Source organism: Pleurodeles waltl, chromosome 5, assembly GCF_031143425.1.
Source record: "Pleurodeles waltl isolate 20211129_DDA chromosome 5, aPleWal1.hap1.20221129, whole genome shotgun sequence".
In the NCBI taxonomy this organism is placed as follows: Eukaryota; Metazoa; Chordata; class Amphibia; order Caudata; family Salamandridae; genus Pleurodeles; species Pleurodeles waltl.
The window spans coordinates 17,383,368-17,405,432 of record NC_090444.1 but is presented as its reverse complement, the minus strand read 5'-3'; the positions used below and the strand labels follow the sequence as shown (position 1 = coordinate 17,405,432).

General features: G+C 42.8%; 1 protein-coding gene across 2 annotated transcripts in view; it reads left to right on the top strand.

Annotated features, from left to right (window-relative positions):
* Positions 1-21,515, top strand: part of LOC138295296 (zinc finger protein 850-like) — a 63,509-nt gene extending 41,994 nt beyond the window's left edge. For both annotated transcript variants that reach the window (XM_069233502.1, XM_069233503.1), the window contains one exon: positions 17,383-21,515. In XM_069233502.1, the coding sequence (XP_069089603.1) occupies positions 17,843-20,671 (2,829 nt within the window). In that variant the 5' untranslated portion in view covers positions 17,383-17,842 and the 3' untranslated portion in view covers positions 20,672-21,515. The remainder of the gene's footprint in view (positions 1-17,382) is intronic.
* Positions 21,516-22,065: the final 550 nt, after the last annotated feature.

The window sequence follows — 22,065 nt, the reverse complement described above, 5'->3', positions numbered from 1 at the left end:
CACACACGCATACACACACTCATTCACACATACATACACGCATGCATACATACATCCAATCACACACACACATCCGCACACACATCCAAACATACACTCAGACACGTGTTACGATTTCAAACATACACACACTCACTCTTCCATACATGCACACACGCAATCAACACTCAACGCACACCCACATAAATGCACACACACACAACACCCCCCTCCCCTGTCGGAGACCCGACTTACCTTGATCCAAGGGGTCTTCCGGCAGGAGACGGGCGGGGCGCTGCTACCGCCAGCAGAGCCCGCCAGCAGATCACCACCAGGCCGTATTATTTCTTATAATACGGCTGGTGGCTGTCTACTGGCGTGGCGCTGCTTTTGGTTGCAGTGCCGCCATACTGCCATCCACCAGGATGGCCACAGCCAGATTTCCAACCTTCTTGTGGCGGAAATCCGGCTGTGGTTATAATATGGCAAACGGCTGGTAGCCGCGGTGACGGTCTTTTGGTGGCCATTGCCGCGGCGGTAGCCGTTTTTTACTGCCGATCGTATAATGAGGGCCTAAGACTCTTAGGTGGTCGGGTTTAGTCCAAGGGAATACTTACTGGGGTGCAGGTGTACTTTATTAGAAGCATTCAGCCTCCCCTTTACAATAATGCCATTAAAGAATTAAGAGGCAAGCCAGTTGTCATGAGCACCCCATATGTGGTCAAGATTCTTACTGCTTTTTCAACAAATTTTTTGACAGTATTATTTTAAAATGCACTATTTGCCCCTCTTTCTTTCAAAATGTTCTCAGGGTGAGATTCTCCACTCCCCTTTTCCCTCGATCCTTCCTTATGACAGTCAGGCTCACATGCAGAGTCAAACTTGCCCCTAACTTTTACACCCCACTACTTTGAAAACTCACCAGCCGCCACTGATCCCTAACTAAGACTGAAGGGGAGCGAGGCGCTGAGAGAGACATTGCAGCCGTGGTGACTTAGTGAGACTGGAGAGGACAGGAGGAACTCAGGGGGAACCTTAGGGGCATAGGTCACCTGCTGAGACTGGGGAGGACAGGGATAGGGTGCAAAGAGCTCAAGATTAAAATTAGAGCCAGTGATCAGTGTGGGAGCCTGAGGCTAGGGTAGAAGGAGCTTAGTTAGAACATTAGAGCCAGTGGTAAATGTGTCAGACTAGAGGAAGTGGGAGCCAATGACACTGGAGAACGTGTTAGATCCCTTGGGGTAACATTAAAGCCAGTGACCACCATGTGAAATTGTAGAAGATGTTTAGTGCTCTAGTGGGATCTTGGGTGTGTTTAATGGAAGGGTTTGTGAATCCTTGGGGTAAAAATCTATGTGTTCATACAACCTGTGACAGAAGTGGTAAGAATGATGAGCCTGCAAGGGTAAAGCATTAGAGCCGACTCGAGGGGGCAAGAATTCACTAACTGCAGTCCATTTCTACATTTGTTTTTATTTTATTTAAACACTAAGGGCCAGATGTACAAAGGCCTCTTGCATTTCTCAATGGGCCGAATCGCAGTCTCGGCCCATTAAGAAATTCAAAATGGGCTTTTCTTATGTACAAAGCCCTTTAAGGAATCACAAATGTGATTTCTATCCTTTAGAAATCGGTATTTGTGGTCCCCTGAATAGGAAATCGCAGCTAGGGATTACCTATTTGACATTCCTTCTGATGTACAAAGCATTTCCTAAATGCGATTTTGGTATTTAGGAAATGAAATTGCCATTGACTTAAAGTCGATGGTAACCATGTGCAATTTCAAAAAAGTACCCCAAAATATTATGTTTTTTAAAATTGCAATAGAGCACACACATGCCCCTTGGCCATATGTGTGCTGTATATGTGCACCACTATTTTTGGGGTGCACTAAGGGGGCTCTTTTGCCCATGGCCATCCTTGGTTTTGCATTTGTCAAATAGGAAATCGCTATTTGAGAAATGCAAAACCGACCAATTGCAACAAAAGCAAAGGGATTTCTTATTTGCAATTTCCTAATAGCGATTCCTGCTTTGTAGGAATCTCTATTGGGAAATCTGTATTTCGCTATTTAGGAAATGCAGAATTGCATTTTGGTACATTTGGCCCTATGCTTTTTATGTACTTTAAATATGTTTACTTAACTAAGTATCATAACCTTTATTATGAAACAAGTTATTTGTAGATGTATAAATAAACAATACGAGAAGCCCATCATATTTATCTGGACTTGTGAGGGGGTCCTGAGCCCCAGAGTCTGCACACTTGGAGCGGGGACTCCAAGCCCCGAACTGCATTGGCCCCGGAAACATTGACATACCCACAGGAGATGCAGTGGGCAGGGCCTGCGCTCGAGCTGTGCTGCAAAGCGCTGGGAACCATCCTACTGCGCAGAACACTTGGGCAAAGACCTGGCTCTCATAGCCAGTAAGAGGCTGGGCCTCCCCCCTTGGCCATTTAGTCCTGAGACTTTTTACAGGTAATCTGCGTGTCTGTGCGTTAATTGAGCCTGTCCCTGTGGCTCTGTATTTGAGTTTGGCAGAGCTGTATCTCAGCAGTGGTTTAACCTGTTACTTCCCCAGCACTTATCCCAAAGTGGAGGGGAAGGGGGCTCTATAAAGTAGGATTTAGCAGGACCCAGTACTGCTCTTTTCTTATTTCCCTGCCAAGATGGGAAAGGAAAAAATAAGCTTCACTGTGCCGCAGACCCAAATATGTGCTACAATTGATAGCTTTTTGGCTAGGGTGTGGGGGTCATCTCAAAGGAGATTTAACTTGTAGAGGGGGTGGTTCCCTCGTACTACAGGTAATGCTGATCTACCTATCCACACGGCCCCAAATCCCAGAGCAATGGCCAAGCCAGCAAGTACATTGTACCTGGAGCAGTCTTGACCATGGGGGGCAACTTAGTAGATGGATAAGTGGAGCCCAGCCTTGCTGAATCTAGCCCAAAATCCATCGGAACTAGACCAGTGGCCAAGGGCAGAGTGGAAACTAAAAAATTAAAATAAAAAAGTGTAGGGAGTCAGAAAACAAGTTGATTAGACCAGTGGTTCCCAACCTTTTGACTTCTGTGGACCCCCACTTTATCATTACTGGAACATGGGGATCCCCACTGAATTATTACTGGAATCCTGTGACCCCCCCCACCCCCCACTAAATCATTACTGAAAGCTGGGGGACCTAATCTATTAATATAATTTAATTTTCTAAGCAGTCACAGACCTCTTGAGGAAGCTTCGCGGACCCCCAGAGATCCCTGGACCACAGGTTGGGAATCACTGGATTAGACTACCATGGTTATCAGCATAGCACCTTCTGACACAGCCTTTTGGGATTCCTTGGGGGAAAGGCTGGCAGTCCTTCTTGATGCAAAGCTGCAACACATTCATGAATGCCTCAGTGCCATCAAGGAATCTTTGAGAAGCTGCAGTAAGGGGTATGTGACAGATTCTACAAGACAGTCTTGTAGTAGAAATGCATTCCTTCCTCAACTGCCCCAGCCCTCCACTAGGGTATTAGACAACAGTGTAATGAGCCCGGGAATAATGGACCCCTTCCTTGTACCAATAGCTGGGAGATGGTCTGCACTACGACTTTGCCCCTGGAAGGTGGAACACCTATGACATTATCTGTGATCCATCTTCAGCCAGATTCACATCTGTACGTGGTAGTGCTGGCAAATGTTCCAAGTCTGGCCTCTGAAGTAACTGAGCGGGGATTCAAACTAAAAAAACAAGGTGAAACACTGGCTGCATTCCAACGTTAAGTGTGCCACTCCTCTCTACAAGGAGGTGCCACTGGTGCGCAGGGTAGGAGGAGTGGGGCCCTTGCCTAGGAAATTCCAAGGTGACTGTATAACAGTCACTTTTCGTCATCCCAGTGTATTAGGAGAAATTATGGCTTAGGCCAGAGCAGGCACTGTGCGGTCCGGATCTGTAAGGGTTTTACCCTTGGCCTTCTTCTTTTTTTTTTTTTTTTTTTTTTTACAGGCACCTGGACCCTGCCAACCCTGGTAATATTGCCAGAAATACCCCAGTCCAGCCTTTATATCATGCTGACCAATTATTCTCAAGAAACAAATTTATGGTCCTGTCCAGCTTGCAGGATAATGACTGACAAAACTGTGCGAGGCGGGTCAACACTTGTGATCGAGTCTCACCAGAGTCTTCAGTGACCGTCAACTCATGGCTCCCCAGTTTGAGCATTGTTGCCCTGAACCTCTCTGATAACCAAGACTTACTTAGTGGGTAGTACAGAGGGGAGATGGCCACCCACACACCAGATGATATCTTCTGTGGGCAGACCCACCATCCTATAGCTAAATTCCTTGCCCTAGCCATGGGTAACCTGTACCGAGGGGCCAAGCTGCTCTAGCAGCCGAATGCAAATTAGAAACATTCGTGTTGGAACATAGCAGGTTTAGCATCAAAATAATTAAACAAACATTGGAGTGCAACTATTAACAATTATGATATCATTGGGCAATGGATGATGTTTGTTTTGATGGGTACTTATGTTACAGCCTACATGCCTCTCCATCGCCCTCCTCTGGTGCGAGAATATTCATGCCTTTAATCTGATGTCGGGTTTTGAATTTTAGTTTGGTAGTCGTAAATGTCTATAACAATGATTTTTCAGTTAGGATTCATCAGAATTTGTTTGCCAACTCTTTGATAAAAAGATAAAATTGAAAAAAGGGACTTGTGCCTAGACATACCATTGAACCTATTATTGGCCAGTGATTTTAACGCAAATCTGGGTGCCTTCCTTATCATCGCCTTCAACTATCTCGCCCTATACTTTTGATTGTAGGTCTGAGGCCAACACGGAGCCGGGGGCAGGGAGGTTGGGGGAAACTACTTGCTTTTTAGTGGCCTATGACTTTGAGAGTGCTATCTTCAAAGCTACGTTGGCTCCCAGCTCCTACCTATGTGGCAAGGGGGTCTGATTCTACAATTGAGTATATTTTCATCACTAGGAGTCTGGAATCCTTTGTCTCAAATGGGGATGTCCTGCCCACTGTATATATGTATATAGTAATCACAACGCTATAGCACTCAATAACTATTCCTGTGAAAGGGTTGACGGAAACACCTCTTTGTAAGCAGCCTGTTTTCCCAAAAGATGGGGGGGGGGCGCAGATTAGTGTTTGTCGCTCCATCAATATGACCAACAACAGGAGCAAAATTGATGGATGTGGAGATTTGATTAGTTGTTCCGCTGCATAGGAGGTTGAGCTTTTTAGGCTGAATAGTTTTGTAGAATTAAACTCCCATATTAGGGATTTTCTTACAAGGCCTATTGGCAATAGGGCTTTCCATGGTAAATCATGGTTCGATAAGGCATGTAGAGAAGCTAACATCAAATTGAGAGTGGAACTGAAGTGTACACTCAGGGATCGGGGAGCAATAATTGCTTGCAGAAAGGGTTACATGCAGATGCTAAAAAGGTGAAAGGCTGAATTAAAGGTGAAGAAATGGGAAACAATTGTACTCGCGTGCCAAGTTAAGGATTCACAGGCCATTTGGAAGAGAGTATGTGCTAGCCTTTCATTAGGTTTTGTCGTAGTTTGGACTCTTGCTCTAGGCAAGACTGCTGGTTAAAGGATGACAGTACTTTTGTCTTTAGGCGACTGCTTCTTCTCCTACAACAAGTCGCAACTGTTGTCCCAACCTTACCCGCTCACTAGCAGCACCTCACCAGAAACAATAATAAAAGGTGATTTGTGGTAACCTTTACGCATGGACTCGAGAGTAAGACATCTCAGGGAGTGTTGTGGTTAAACGGAGATTAGCCCTTTCTCACAGATGTATCATGTCTCATACAAACGCAGGCAATGACAGAGATGCAGTAAAGTTTCAATAGCTTTTATTCAACATAACTGCAATTTGCGATAAGTTGCATGGGCTGCAATGATTAGGATAATGAATAATGCAAGCAACAGAATTGTGAAGACGAGTCATTATTACAAAGACCCCACCATCTTGCAATGCATGAAAAAGACATACGGAATGTAATATGACCTAATACCCTAGAGCGTAAGACCCAACCTCCTACCTAAAGGAGAGCTGGGTTTGCTAAACCTAATCTGCCAATGCCATGTCCATGAGAGGAGCCCCCAACACTCGTTACCTTGTAATGAGGTCTCTATCTCAGACTCCGCAGGGACACAAAGACTGGGTCAGCGTCAAGGTGACTGCAGCATCGATATCAGCAATGGTGGCGATGCCCTCTGGTCGGAATCCCTCCGATTATCTGTCTAAAGTGCGATATATTTATACAGATCTTCAAGGACCCCTGACGTAGGTGTGTTCCCAAACAATAGATAACAGACTTGCTTGGGACGGCAATTATCCCTTGAAAGTATAGAGAGGGAAAATCCCTAAGTGTGAAGGCCTACTGTTTGTTTGTCTTTGGTGCTAGATCTTGACGCCTTAGTGCGGTGACACTGATAATGTAACCCATAACAAGTGGCCTAACTCTAAACAAGGCAGCCATCTTTGAAGAAATAAATAATTAAATGTGCTAAGATAGAGCAAGCTAAGTAGGTTAAAAGTCACTAGGTGACTGGGGCACGAGTCTGCAAGCCAAAGGCTAAGCTAACTCTTGTTATCCCATTAAAACGAAGTAGGAGTCACTACAGTTCTTCCTCTTGCAAAGTTAGCACCCATGTAGGTCCAGAGGATTGGATAGACCATTTAGGTAGAATCTACTGCTCAAATGAGTCTATCCAGGTGGATGAACCTAGCAATTGTGTGCTTCCCCTGAGCATTCAGTGTTCCCTTGAGGAGGTGTTTGGTGCCATTATTAGTAGCCCTTCTAACAAAGCACCTGGTACCGATGGGATCCTAATGGATTTATATAAGACCAGCCCAGGGTTCTGGGCTCCCCTAACTACCTTGTAAGGTAGGGGTTCCATCTACCTGGCACACCTGTTTTTAAAAAGAGTAGCTTGCAGGATCCAAGGTATTACCTCCCTATTTCTCTTTTAGATTCTACTGTTAAGATTTTCTGCAGACTAATACTGGATAGACTGCTCTCCTGGTTTGTGGAAAAGAATATACTTTCCCAGGTTCAATATGGATTTAGAAAAGGTCTTGGAACTGTAGAACATTGTCTAAATCTACATCTCGTAGTATCCAAGTACAAGTTTGCCAAGTCCAGTCCCCCCCACCTAGAATTTTTGGATTTAACAAGTGCTTTTGATGTGTTAACAGATTCAAGGTTTAGGATATTATAAGTTCTGTGGGATCTGACAAGGACCTGGTCACCTTTTCGTGTTGTCTGCACTAGGACACTGTGGCTTCTGTGAGGTATGGGGATAGAGGAGAGTGCTCTGCTGCCTTTCCGATTAAACACAGCGTCTTCCAGGGCTCTGTCCTGGCATCTATTCTGTTTCTAATAAACATAAATGTCATGGAAACCTTTCTAGTGAATTCAGGGGAAGATGTGCTGTTGGTAAATAAAAAATCTGTCTCTGCAGTTTTATATGCAGATGAAGCCATGATGAATGCCAGGGCCGCCAGTGGCTTTGTGTGTCCATTTTATGTCCCTTCTTGTGCAGAGGTGTTAGTTTAGCCTTCAGCTTGCAAGCCTTTTGCCCTTTTTAGCCAGTCCCCATTGACCCACCAATTATGCTCTGTTTTATTCCATGTATTTTATTATTTCTTTTAGCACTGCCTGCAAACACTTGCATTTTAGAGAAATGTTTTCATTTACTTAATCAGTGTCATTCCAAGAAAGCATCATTTTCAGTAATGTACGTAGGGTATTGTCATCATGTCCTTTTGCTTTACTTTTAAAAGAATTGCGAACATGGCAGGTATCTGTTAGGTAATTGTGGACACATATTTGCACACACAATCTGATGTTTAGGTACATGCCCATGTCAGGATTTCTGCACAAACAATAACGTGCCAAATAAATACACCTCATGAGACCAATTTCATTAGAGGGGGTTCCGCCCAGGATGCCATCTACACTGCATGTTGCTCTGCAGCAGACCTCTGCCTTTGTGTCTCCATGAAGTCTGATCTCGAGACTGACTTCGTCCCAAGGTAACAGGGGTGGGAGGTACTTCTCATGGGCACTGTATTGGCAGATTGGGTTTATCATGCCAAGTTCTTCCCTAGGGTAGAGATCAGGTCTCTTTTATTAGGAACTGCATATTTCATGTTTATTGCAATATGTTAGGGTTTTCTGTATTTCCTACACTTACTCTCACAATCCTGATTTTGTTATTGCTCACTATCCTGATCATTGCAGCTCATGCATTTTATCACAGATTGCAGTATTTTCAATAAATGTATTGAAACTTTCCTGCATCTCCTTTATCACCTGTGTTTTGTATAAGAGACTGGTTAATGATGAGAGAAAGGGGTGAGATTTGTTTACCACAACTTCCCTGAGAGGTCTCATTCAGAGTCCATGCGCAAGGCTGCCAGAAATTACCTTTACTGTTTGTGTTTTGGTGCGGTGCTGATATTGAGCCGGAATGGTTGGGCCGACAGATGCAAACTGGTGTGGTAGTGACTCCGTCGCCTACAAGCAGAAGTGCTGCCGCCCTAAACCAGCAGTCTCGCTGAGAAGCGAGTCCTTTTTACGACAGCCTGAAGACAATGATTTCTACATTTTCGCTGTTCATGAAACAGCTAGATTTGGAAATCAGTTTGACAAAAACCTTTGTTGTGGTCTGTGGCCCCAAAAATGTTAAAACTCGATGCATTAGTATTGCGGAGAATGTCATTGAGAGAGTGACTTAGTTTCCATATCTTGCATTATTTATGATAGTGCAGGCAATCGGAGTCTGTGCATTAGTAATAGGAAAAAGCATTTTTGGCACACGATCGGTTCAATTTTTTTCTCTTGCCTCCGCCATAGGAAACAAACTTGTATACCCCCTACTTGAAATTTAGACAAGAAAGTGTTTGCCCATATTGACCTGTGGTGCTGGTATTTGGGGCTTTAGGCAAGTGGGTTGCATCTAAATCAAGGAAAACAGAGTTTGCTGTAGTTTGCGGGAGGTGGGGCGTCCCTTAGTAACTCCCCATTTGGAAATCCATCAAGAATTGGGTTTGGTGTATATTGAGTACCAGATCAATCTTGCTTCTCTGATGTTGTGGGATACAGTCTGACACAACAAGGAAGCTAGCTTGAATATGGAAACTGTTTTGGCATGTGTCTCATGCTGCTATGGGAATAAGACATCCTGGATTCAGTGTATTAGAGAGACAACTGCTGCCTGAGGTTGCCCCCTCAATTTATGAGAAGCCCACTAATAAATCCAGAAATGATTGAGGATGGATTAGAGAATGTTTTGTCTCTCAGAGACGGGCCTAGAGAGAGGGTAGAGAATTGTTGAAGCCATCAGTCAGGGACTGCTATCTTGTACAAACTACACTGAGGGCGGCACTATACTTAAGTATGGTCCCGGTCTTTGGGAACTGTAGGAAAGTACCATCTTGGCTGGCATGTTACCCCCATTTTTACTTGTGTGTATGCTTGTTTTTGCCTGTGTCACTGGGATCCTGCTAGCCAGGACCCCAGTGCTCATAAAGTATGCCCTGTATGTGTTCCATATGTGGTGCCTAACTGTATCACTGAGGCTCTGCTGACCAGAACCTCAGTGTTTATGCTCTCTCTGCTTTTAAAATTGTCACTGCAGGTTAGTGACTAATTTGACCAATTCTGATTGGCACGCTGGAACACCCTTATAATTCCCTAGTATATGGTACCTAGGTACCCAGGGTATTGGGGTTCCAGGACATCCCTATTGGCTGCAGCATTTCTTTTGCCACCCATAGGGAGCTCAGACAATTCTTACACAGGACTGCCACTGCAGCCTGAGTGAAATAACGTCCACATTATTTCACAGCCATTTTACACTGCACTTAAGTAACTTATAAGTCACCTATATGTCTAACCCTCACTTAGTGAAGGTTGGGTGCAAAGTTACTAAGTGTGAGGGCACCCTGGCACTAGCCAAGGTGCCCCCACATCGTTCAGGGCAATTTCCCCAGACTTTGTGAGTGCAGGTACACCATTACACGTGTGCACTACAGATAGGTCAATACCTATGTGTAGCGTCACAATGTTAACTCCGAACATGGCCATGTAACATGTCTAGGATCATGGAATTGTCCCCGCCAATAACATTCTGGTATTGGGGGGACAATCCCATGCATCCCCGGGGCTCCAGCATAGAGCCCGGGTACTGCCAAACTAGCTCTCTGGGGTTTTCTCTGCAGCTACCACTGCTGCCAACCCTCAGACAAGTTTCTGCCCTCCCGGTGCCTGGGCAGCCCAGCCCCAGGAAGGCAGAACAAAGGATTTCCTCTGAGAGAGGTGTTACATCCTCTCCCTTTGGAAATAGGTGTTAAGGGCCTGAGAGGAGTAGCCTCTCCTGGCCTCTGGAAATGCTTTGAAGGGCACAGATGGTGCCCTCCTTGCATAAGCCAGTCTACACTGGTTCAGGGATCCCCCCAGCCCTACTCTGGCATGAAACTGGACAAAGGAAAGGGGAGTGGCCCCTCCCCTGACCAGCACTTCCCCAGGGGAGGTGCCCAGAGCTCCTCCAGTGTGTTCTAGACCTCTGCCATCTTGAATGCAGAGGTGTGAGGGCACAATGGAGACCTCGGAGTGGCCAGTGCCAGCAGGTGACATCAGAGACCCCTCCTGATAGGTGCTTACCTCTCTGTAGCCAATCCTCCTCTGAGGGCTATTTAGGGTCTCTCCTGTGGGTTTCTCTTCAGATAACGACCTGCAAGAATTCACCAGAGTTCCTCTGCATCTCTCTCTCTTCGACTTCTGCCAAGGATTGACCGCTGACTGCTTAAGGACGCCTGCAAAACTGCAACAATGTAGCAAGAAGACTACCTGTGACATTGTAGCGCCTAATCCTGCCGGCTTTCTCGACTACTTCCTGGTGGTGCATGCTCTGAGGGCTGTCTGCCTTCACCCTGCACTGGAAATCCTGAAGAAATCTCCGGTGGGTTGACGGAGTCTTCCCCCTGCTACCGCAGGCACCAAACTTCTGCTTCACCGGTCCTCTGGGTCCCCTCTCATCTTGACGAGCGTGGTCCCTGGAACACAGGAGCTGGATCCTAGTGACCCCCATAGTCCAGTGGTCCTTCTGTCCAAGTTTGGTGGAGGTAAGTCCTTGCCTCGCCACGCCAGACAGTAATCCTGTGTATTGCGTGAACTGCAGCTGCTAGGGCTTCTATGCACTCTTGCAAGGATTCCTTCGTGCACAGCACAGCCCAGGTCCCCAGCACTCCGTCTTGCATTGCTCAAATCGCTGAGTTGACCTCCGGCTTTGTGTTGCTGAGTCGACCGTCGTGCTCAGATTTTTTGAACGCCTGTTCAAGTGCTTCTGCGGGGGCTGTCTGCTTCTGCATGGGCTCCCTGTGTTGCTGGGCGCCCCCTCGGTCTCCTCCTCCAAGTGGTGAACTCCTGGTACTTCCTGGGCCCGGGCAGCACCCTTTATCCTCAACCCGACTCTTGCAGCTAGCAAGGCTTGTTTGCGGTCTTTCTGTGTGGCAACAACTCTGCATCCTCCCACACGCCGTGGGACATCTTCTGACCAAAGGAGACGTTCCTAGCGCCTTCCGTTGTTGCAGAATCTTCGGCTTCTTCCACCCAGAGGCAGCCCTTTTGCACCTTCATCTGGGGTTTAGTGGGCTCCTGCCCCGCTGGACACTTTTGTGACTCTTGGATTTGGTCCCCTTCCTTTACAGGTCCTCAGGTCCAAGAATCCGTCTTCAGTGCTTTGCAGTCAGTTGTTGTCCTTGCATAATCCCCTATCTCGACTTTACTGTCTTTCTGGGGTAGTAGGGTAACTTTACTCCTACTTTTCAGGGTCTTGGGGTGGGGTATCTTGGACACCCTTAGTGTTTTCTTACACTCCCAGCGACCCTCTACACACTACACTAGGCCTGGGGTCTCTTCGTGGTTCGCATTCCACGTTTGGAGTATATGGTTTGTGTTGCCCCTAGGCCTATTGTCTCCTATTGCATTCTATTATGTTCTACATTGTTTGCACTACTTTTCTAAGTGTTTTACTTACCTGATTTTGGTCTGTGTGTACATTGTGTGTATTTTACTTACCTCCTAAGGGAGTATATCCTCTGAGATACTTTTGGCATATTGTCACTAAAATAAAGTACCTTTATTTTTAGTAACAGTATTGTGTTTCTTATTATATAAGTGCTATATGATATAAGTGGTGTAGTAGGAGCTTTGCATGTCTCCTAGTTCAGTCTAAGCTGCTCTGCTATAGCTACCTCTATCAGCCTAAGCTGCTAGAACACTACTAATCTACTAATAAGAGATAACTGGACCTGGCACATACTGTAAGTACCACAAGGTACCCACTATAAGCCAGGCCAGCCTCCTACAGGAACGCATGTTGTTATCACGATTCAGGTTAGGATCAATCAGGTGACTTCTTAGTTTCCCGCAAGGTCAGTTCGCTGCTTCTCGCGAATGCCTGTGTAATCTGATGTCTCCCCAGACCTTGCTTCATTTTGTTTATTTTCTGTAAATTCTATATCCCCCTCACCAAACGGTATTTGTTGCCTGTCAAACACAAATCCAATCTGAATAAATGCAGAGTTGCAGTATTATATTTACAGCAACAAGGATGCCCTAAAGTATGCATAACAGTAGGCTCTTTTCTGAAAAATGTGATTCCGCTGCACAGTATAATGTTGTTTTAACACGTGGGTTTTTAACATTTTTATTCAGCCTTTTGTATGTTTTACCTCATGATTTTAATGATTGATCTAGAACGGTAGTCCATTTTTATCTGCATGCTTTTTATCTATTTAGGAATTTGTGTGTTTGATCTGTGTCTTTAATGATCTGCTTTTGAAAGTGATTGGATAAAGATATTTAGATTTTTTTTTATTTTTTTATTTTTTATTTTTTTTATCTCCATTATCTTGTTTTAGACAAGCTAGATCTGGGCCTTACAGGGCCTGATTTTAGATACTGGCAGACAAGTTACGCCATCACAGTGGTGCCGGATATCCTATCCCCTGAAATCAAATCCCATGGGATACAATAGTATTTAAATTTTGGCGGACATGATATCTATCACCGTTGTGACAGAGTAACTTGATTACCAGTATCTAAATCAGATCCGTAGTCTACGCCTCAGGGAGCCACTAAGATAGGGTGGCCCTTTGTGGGAGGTCATGCGATAATAGGTCCTCTTCCTTCCACTCTTATGTGCACACTACCTTCCAGTGTGTGTGTCAGTGACTTCATTGATTTGTAAGACTTGTTTTCCAATGTTGTTATGCTGCCCTGTGCTTTATAGTGTATTTAATCAAAAAAAGTTATCTCTGTCTATTAGTTTATTACTCCGGCCCCCATAACTCCTCTCTTTTCTTCCTCTATATCTCTGCAGTTATCTGTGTGCTGCACATGGCACATAAGAAAGCAGCATCAAATAAATTGGATAGGATGTATTGGGAGGTATTTATTCAATAGAACAGTGGTTCACAATCTTTTGACTCCTGAGGATTGCTACTAAATCATTGCTGGAAGCCTGGGACCCCAAGCAATTTGTACGATTTAAGTTTCAAACATTAATTTAATTCGCAAAATATACATAAACAAGTACACACCAAACAAATCCTGGAATTACTAAAGATATTATTATTTTGTATTGTAAAAAAAAGGCAAAAATCGAAAAATGTTAATGGGAAGGTTGGCGCTGCAACTCGGCGACTACATTTTCAATGTTTGAATTTATTTAGGAAAGTTGAATCCTCAGGTTAGATTCTACATTTCCCAAGCGATATCTGTTTTATTTTTTAGGTACATAAGATCTGAGAAAATGTTTCATGTAAATATGTGGTGGGGAAAGGAAGTAAAACCATAAGGGCCTATCTCCTCTCCATAACTTCTCTGTCACATGTACAGGGGTGTGGAATTTATTAAAATATCTACTTGTCCAGGGGACAGGTTGCTTCTCAAATCTACTTGTCCTGTAAAAAGATCTACTTGTCCCTTTGGTGCCATGTAGTGTGGCGACAAATTATGGCAGCAATTAATAGCCTCTCTGATTATGCCAGGGCTACTACCATAGTAGGGCTTGAATACTTGGAGTTTCAATCCCTACTGTAGCAATTTCCTTATTTTGCCACCTTTCTGCAGATCTGCATACTGGGGCTGGAGGAAGCAGTAAGCAATAGTTCCAGGGCTGGAATGCCTTTGAGTCTGCAAACCTACTAACCTGCATGTTTTAAAGATTTTTACCAGCTTCTCTCTAATATTTTCCCATAATAAGAAAGGTTGGACATTTACTCCTGACAATGGCAGAATTAGAACTTCTTCCAGGGTTGGGAAGAAAGTGGCTGGAGGGAAAATAAACTTGCAAATGCTCAATAGATTTTCACATGAGCAAATTTACACATCGTATTTACCCACGCTAAAATACAGTTCACAAATATTTTATAGGGGTACGACATATACCATGGGTGCACTTTTGTGACTTTCTTTAAGAATTTGGGGCCACAAGTAGGTAGGTTCAGATTTGTGACCTGCAAATTGCAAGTCACAAATCCGAATGTAGGATGGTGTCCTTGACACCATCTGTGATTCGCAAGGGCTTCGCAAATGCCCACATCATGAATAATCATGAGGTGGGTCGCAATTTGCGACCCCCTCACGAATGGTGGCCTGCTGGAGACAGCAGACCACCATGTCTGTGACTGCTTTTCAATAAAGCATTTTTTTTTTTTTTTTTTTGTAATGCAGCCAGTTTTCCTTAAAGGAAAACGAGATGCATAACAAAAACGAAAAATGAAACGTTTTCGTTTCATTTTTTCAGAGCAGGCAGCGGTCCGCAGGACCACTGCCTGCTCTAAAAAAATGTTTACAGTGACATTCAATATGGGGAAGGGGTCCCATGGGGATCCCTTCCCTTTTGCGAAAGTGTTATCACCCATTTGAAATGGGTGCAAACTGCGATTGGTTTGCGCCCGCGTTCGCGGTCACAAAACAATCCTACATTGCACTGCGAGTTGCAATTAGGAAGGGAACACCCCTTACTAATTGCGAGTCGCAAACCCGTTTTGTGATTCGGTAACCAGGTTACTGAATCGCAAAACTGGTTTGTGCATCGCAATGTGCTTTTTGCACGTCGCAAACAGCGAAAGTCGCTGTTTGCGACATGCAAAAAGCTACCTACATGTGGGTCTTGGTCCCTAATTAGGTCTGGTGTTAACAAAGACATTTTGGTTTTATTAAACTTCTATTTCTCTCTCTTTCGGCTGGCTTTACTGTGAGTGATCGCATTCTGCTCTTCCACAAGGAGCATATTGCCACACAAAGTAGTTTTGTTCAGTGTCAGGAACTACAGTTGCAATCAGTGACGTAACGAAACTGGAGGGTGCCCCTTTGCAAAGAACATGGAGGAGCCCCCTCTCCACACTCACTCAGGGCAGGTGCTGTGCTGACGGGGCCCCCTGGAGGGCGGCTGCGGGGCCTTTGTTATGCCGCTGGTGGCAACGTGTGCTTTAAGAGTTCAAAAACTTTTTTGGGGGGGTTTGCCAATGTTTGTTACAATGTTGAGGGCCTGGTAGCTCCCACAACAATAAAGTGTTACAAAAGCCATGTCAAAACAAGACACGCATTGATGAAACTAAAAGACGTATAAAAGTATGTCAGATCAGTTGGCTTTGTCAGTGTTTGTTTATTTTCATGCTTCCCATAATCGTGTTGAAAATGGTTACACTGATTTTCCATTAGAAATATTTTTGGGAAATACTAGCATGCATCAACACATTTTACTAAATGACACTTCATTTGCATATAATCAGAGAGCATTCTGGGAGCATTATACTTAGCCTCTTAGTCTAAACTTTTCAAACATGTGTGTACACGTTTTGTTTTTTTTTGTACTGGAACCAACGTCAGTAGTGAAGTGTGACCTTAAAACATTTCTTTACAGCACGCACACTAATAATGAAGGCTTTCAAATAATGAACCATAAATACAAGTTCGAACAGCATTATCTTTTGGAAACACATTACCTCAACTGCAGAGAGTTCAACTCTCTGTAAACAGGCAGCCAAAGGGTTTGTGCTGCAGGGGGTTGGGCCTACTTGTCCCAAGGACAAAGTAAACATAAAAACTTGTTGCCCTTGACCCCAAACAAGATGTCCCGGGCGTCGGGCGATAGGAATTCCACATCCCTGCATGTAATTCAGTTTTTATAGCACCTCTCATACCAGTGTAGGGTGTCGGAGCACTTTACAAGGACTAAAAGGTGTCGGATTCACGTCATCTTCAGTGGTAGGCATTTTCTAAGAGTGCTTGGTCTGGAGAAGCACAAACTCAGGATTCAGAACATAGTACAGTGGTTAGCGTTGACTTTAATAATAAAAAATATATTTCTACGCAAGCAAACATTTTTTAGGAAAATGAAAGACTGGGGAAAAAAACATAACTTTCTAATTTGTGCTGTGCAGTTTGCATGCAGCTCTATGATGGCAGTTTGTAGCTCACTGTCCTAGATTAAGATTGTAATTTATGAATTGCTCAGTAACAAAATAATCTCTGTAACAAAAGCAGTAATCCACTGTGATATGCACATAAAATATTGCATTGTTCTTTGTATAATACACATTCTTTGCAGCAGGCATATTAACCATCTGCGCTAACTTAGCTGAGGTAGGCTAGAGAAAACCCCCATCTCTCTCTAGCAGGTATTAATCACTAGAGTTATTGTGACGCTTCAATTTCTGCCCCCCGCATGGCTTTGCAGTGCTTTTAAAACTGCTGCACAGAAGAAGTAATAAATATAAAAATAGATATATTTTCTGTCAGGGGCCCCTCCTGGAGAAGGGCCTTCCTGAAGGCCCAGGCCTGCGAACACCCTGGGAATGTGTTGCGGACCCTAAGTTGGGAACCGCTGCAACAGAAGACCCCTCGTTTACCTGGTACTGTTTTGTATGAAATAGAAGTTAGAAATAGTCACTTTACTTGTGACTTAACGCTTTTGTGTCTTGGCAAATTCACTGAGCGACATACCTTCTAATCTATATTATTATTTTTTATAATAATGATTATTATCATCAACTAATTAAGAGGCGTGTGGTTGTTAACTGTGAACCTCCTAAATGGGTTACAGTGGTCACACATTGTTGTATATGCTATGATGAAGGGCTGAAAGTTTCACTCTCCTTCATCATCCATCGATATTTAGTACTGTTGGTTCTACCAGTTAATTTAAATAAAGAAGTTTGACCATGATACCGTTTTGCTTCACACTTCCTTTTCTGTTTTTTGTGTCGTTTATGCATATATTCGATATTGCCTTCATATCCATTTCATAGTTGTGGAATTGACTTTTAACTCATTCATAATGCGTTTTTGTCATCCCAACAGGTGCAGCAAATACATCATGAAGGGAAACTGGAGTTTCAAATAAATTGTGTGGAACAATAACTTTTAAAACGTTTGATGCAACTTCCAGTGGCAGCAATACTGTCTCAAGTACCTGTTTTTGGGTACAAAGAATCCAAACTACAGAAAAAAGGTCTAGGATTTTTGCTATGTCAGAAGTGCTTTCAGCATATGTGATCTCAGTTGACTGCGGAAACTGCACTGTGGAGCGGCAATATATGCCTAATTAATATGAAACATTTAACTTTTAAACTATTCTATATTATACAGCGATGAACGACCACACTAATTAACTAAAGCATTCCTCTGAGAAATTTATTATCAATGTATTTAAACATAACATTTTAAATGCCTGACTTTCAGCACATCGGAAAGCTGACATTGGAAAAAGATAATGTAAATGTACTGAATCTAATAAGGAAGTGATGAAAAAGAGATATCCATGTTAATTCAACGTCCTCGTAATGGAGAGGACTTATTCAGAACTAAAAAAAAAGGATATCTAAACATACATCAGGTGAGACTCAGAGTATTAAATCCATATAGGTGTTCTGATGCCAAGAATTTCTTTCTAAAGAAATATTTTAGGCGGCATCATAAACACCACACTGGTAAGAAATCATATGAATGCACTGAATGTGACAAGACGTTCTGGCTAAACGAAAATTTAATGCAACATCAGATACTCCACAATGGTGAAAAACCATACAAATGTACTGAATGCAACAAGGATTTAATTACAAAGGAAAACCTAATTAATCACCAGAAATTCCACACTGGAGTGAAACCGCATGATTGCACTGAATATGACAAGGTATTCATAACAAAGTCAAAACTAATACAGCACCAGAAAATGCTTAAGGGAGACAAACCACATGAATGTACTCAATGTGAGAATGTATTCATTACAGAAGGACAGTTAATACAACATCAGAAAGTTCATGCAGGAGAGAAACCATACATCCGCACTGAATGTGACAAGGCGTTTATTACAAACCAAGAGCTAATGCCACATCAGAAATTTCACATTGCGGAGAAACTGTCTCGATTTACTGAATGTGACAAGTCATACTTTACTATTAGAAAACAAATAAGTCATCAGAAAGTCCACACTAGGAAGGAATCATATGAATGTACTGAATGTGACAAGGCATTCAGACTGAAGGTAAATCTAACGCGGCATCAAAAACTCCACACAGGTGACAAACCATATGAATGTACTGAATGCGACAAAGCTTACTCTAGAAAGGATCACCTAGTTCAACACCAGAAAGGCCACACTGGGGAGAAACCATATGATTGTACTGAATGCGACAAGGCCTACTCTAGAAAGGATCAATTAGCTCAACACCAGAAAGTCCACACTGGGGAGAAACCATATGAATGTACTGAATGTGACAAGGCATTCATTTCAAAAGGACAGTTAATAAAACACGAGAAAGTCCATGCAGGAGAGAAACCATATAAATGTACTGAATGTGACAAGTCATTCTTAACTAATAGAAGCCTAATATTCCATCAGAAAGTCCACACTGGGGAAAAACCATATGAATGTACTGAATGTGACAAGGCTTTCATTAGAAAGGAACAGCTAGTGTACCACCAGATAGTACACACAGGGGAGAAAACCTATGAATGTACTGAATGCAGCAAGTCATTCTTTCGTAAGGGAAACCTAATACTTCATCAGAAACGCCACACTGGGGAGAAACCCTATGAATGTAGTGAATGTGTTAAGGCGTTCGCTACAAAGCAACGGTTAATGCAACATCAGAAAGTCCATGCTGAGGAGAAGCCATATAAATGTACTGAATGTGACAAGGCATTCAATACAGAGCAAAGCCTAAAGAATCATCAGAAAGTCCACACTGGGGAGAAACCATATGAATGTACTGAATGTGACAAGGCTTTCATTAAAAAGCAACAGCTATCTGACCATCAAAAAGTCCACACTGGTGAGAAAACATATGAATGTGCTGAATGTGACAAGTCATTTGTTACTAGGAGAAACCTAATAATCCATCAGAGAGTCCACACTGGGGAGAAACCATATGAATGTAGTGAATGTGATAAGGCGTTCACTATAAAGGGAAACCTAGTAAAACATTGGAAAATCCACACTGGGGAGAAACCATATGAATGTGCTGAATGTGGAAAAGCATTCATTACAAAGAAACAAGTACAAAATCATACAAAAATCCACACTGGGGAGAAACCATATAAATGCCCAGAATGTGGCAAGGCATTCATTAGAAAGGAAAACTTAAATACCCATCGGAAAAGCCACGCTACAGAGAAACCATATGAATGCACTGAATGTGATAAGGCATTCAGCGTAAAGGGAAGTTTAATGCAACATCACAAACTGCATACTGGTGATAAACCATATAAATGTACTGAATGTGACAAGGTCTACATTACAATGAGCCAGTTAAAACAACACCAGAACGTCCACACTGGAGAGAAACCGTATAAATGCACTGAATGTGACAAGGCCTACACTACAAAGTCTTACCTTGTGCTACACCAGAAAGTCCACACTGGTGAGAAACCATATGAATGTAATGAATGTGACAAGGCATTCATTAGAAAGGGAGAGTTAACGCAACATCTGAAAGTCCACACAGGGGAGAAACCATATGAATGTACTGAATGCGACAAGTCATTTTCTACTAATGGAAAATTAGTACTCCATCAGAAAGTTCACACTGGGGAAAATCAGTATGAATGCAGTGAATGTGATAAGGTGTTAAGTACAAAGGAAAACCTAATACAACATTGGAAAATCCACACTGGGGAGAAACCATTTGAATGTACTGAATGTGAGAAGGCGTTCACTACAAAGCAACAGGCAACAAATCATCAAAAAACCCACACTGGTGAGAAAACGTTTAAATGTACTGAATGTGAGAAGGCATTCATTACAAAACAACAGGTAACAAAGCATCAAAAAACCCACACTGGGGAGAAACCATTTGAATGCACTGAATGTGACAAAGCATTTGTTAAAAAGGAAAGCCTAATGTATCATCAGAAACTCCACACTGGCGAGAAACCATATAGATGCTCTGAATGTAACCAGGCGTTTATTACAGAGACAAAACTAGTGCAACACCAGAAAATCCACACAGGGGAGAACCCTTATAAATGTACTCAATGTGAGAAGGCATTCTTTTCAAAGAGAGGGCTATTCTACCACGAGATGGTCCACACTAAGGAAATTACAAATGCCCTGAATGTGACAAGGCCTTCGTTAGAAGGCGACATCTAGTGCAACACCAGAAAATCCACACGGGGAGAAACCTTATAAATGTGCTGAATGTGACAAAGCATTTGTTAGAATTGACTATCTAATAATACACCAGTCACAGCATACTGGTCTAAGACCACATAAATGTATGGAATGTGATAAAGCGTTTAACACAAAACGAGTGCTGTTGCAACACCAGAAAATCCACACAGGGGAAAAACCATTCAAATGCACAGAATGTAAATGGGCATGCATGGCAAAGAGCGATCTAATGCAACATCAGAAAATCCACACCGGGGAGAAACCATACGAATGTACTGAATGCAACAAGACTTTCGCTAGAATTAGCTCTCTAAAGATACATCATGCAGTGCACACAGGTCTAAAACCACATAAATGTACTGAGTGCCACAAGGCATTCAAGACAAAAGGGGAGCTCACGAAACACCAACGATTTCACACTGGAATAAAACCATACAGATGGAGTGAATGCGACAAGTCATTCGGCAGAAAGGAAGGACTGATACAACATCAGAAAGTGCACACGGGAGAAACCATATTGTTATAGTGAATGCGGCAAGGAGTCCATTATAAAGAGTAATTGAATGCAACATCAGAGAGTCCACACTGGAAACAAAGCATTTGAATGTACTGAATCTTACAAGGCTTTTATTACAAAGGGATATTTAATGCATCATCTGGATATCAGGCTTGACAGTGAGGTTCAATTCATTATTATACGTTCCACAAAACTAAATTAAACTTAGTCACTGTCTCCGGGAGTAAGGGTAAAAAACACCATGCATTACGAATACAATAAAAATAAAATCACATACAAGCTGCAGCATGCAGCCCGTGACGAAAATGTGCCTACCTCGAACTATGCCCTAAGGTTGTTGATGGTATTAAACCTAGAACAAATACTTCTAGAAATGGTAACATTATAGCTGTAAGTAATAAATCTGTGTTTCTCTATAATTAAAACCACACTGATTGAAATTGCAGAAATATAAACACAAACAATATAGAATGTAGAACAACAGTGATTTAATAGTACCTATAAAAATGTGTTAGCCCTTTGTGCATCTGTTCAATGTGTCAGTGCAGGACTTCCAAAAAACAAAAAAATAATTTAAAAAAAGGTCAAAGAACTTGCTGCTTATGGGATGACTGTGAGAGGTGCATATGGTCCATTGATTTTGAAATGTAAAAAAGAGATCTTATAGTACTATATGATAGTTACCGAAATAGGAACAAAGAGACTATACATATATATATATTTATATATATATATATGCGCTGTGTGACAGATCTGCACAAAACGTTCCAAAAAATAGTTCAACTACTTTTGCTCATTCATGGAAAGTTTTTTTTTTTTTTTTGTGCTGATCCATCAAGTGTGGTCAAAGAAAAAA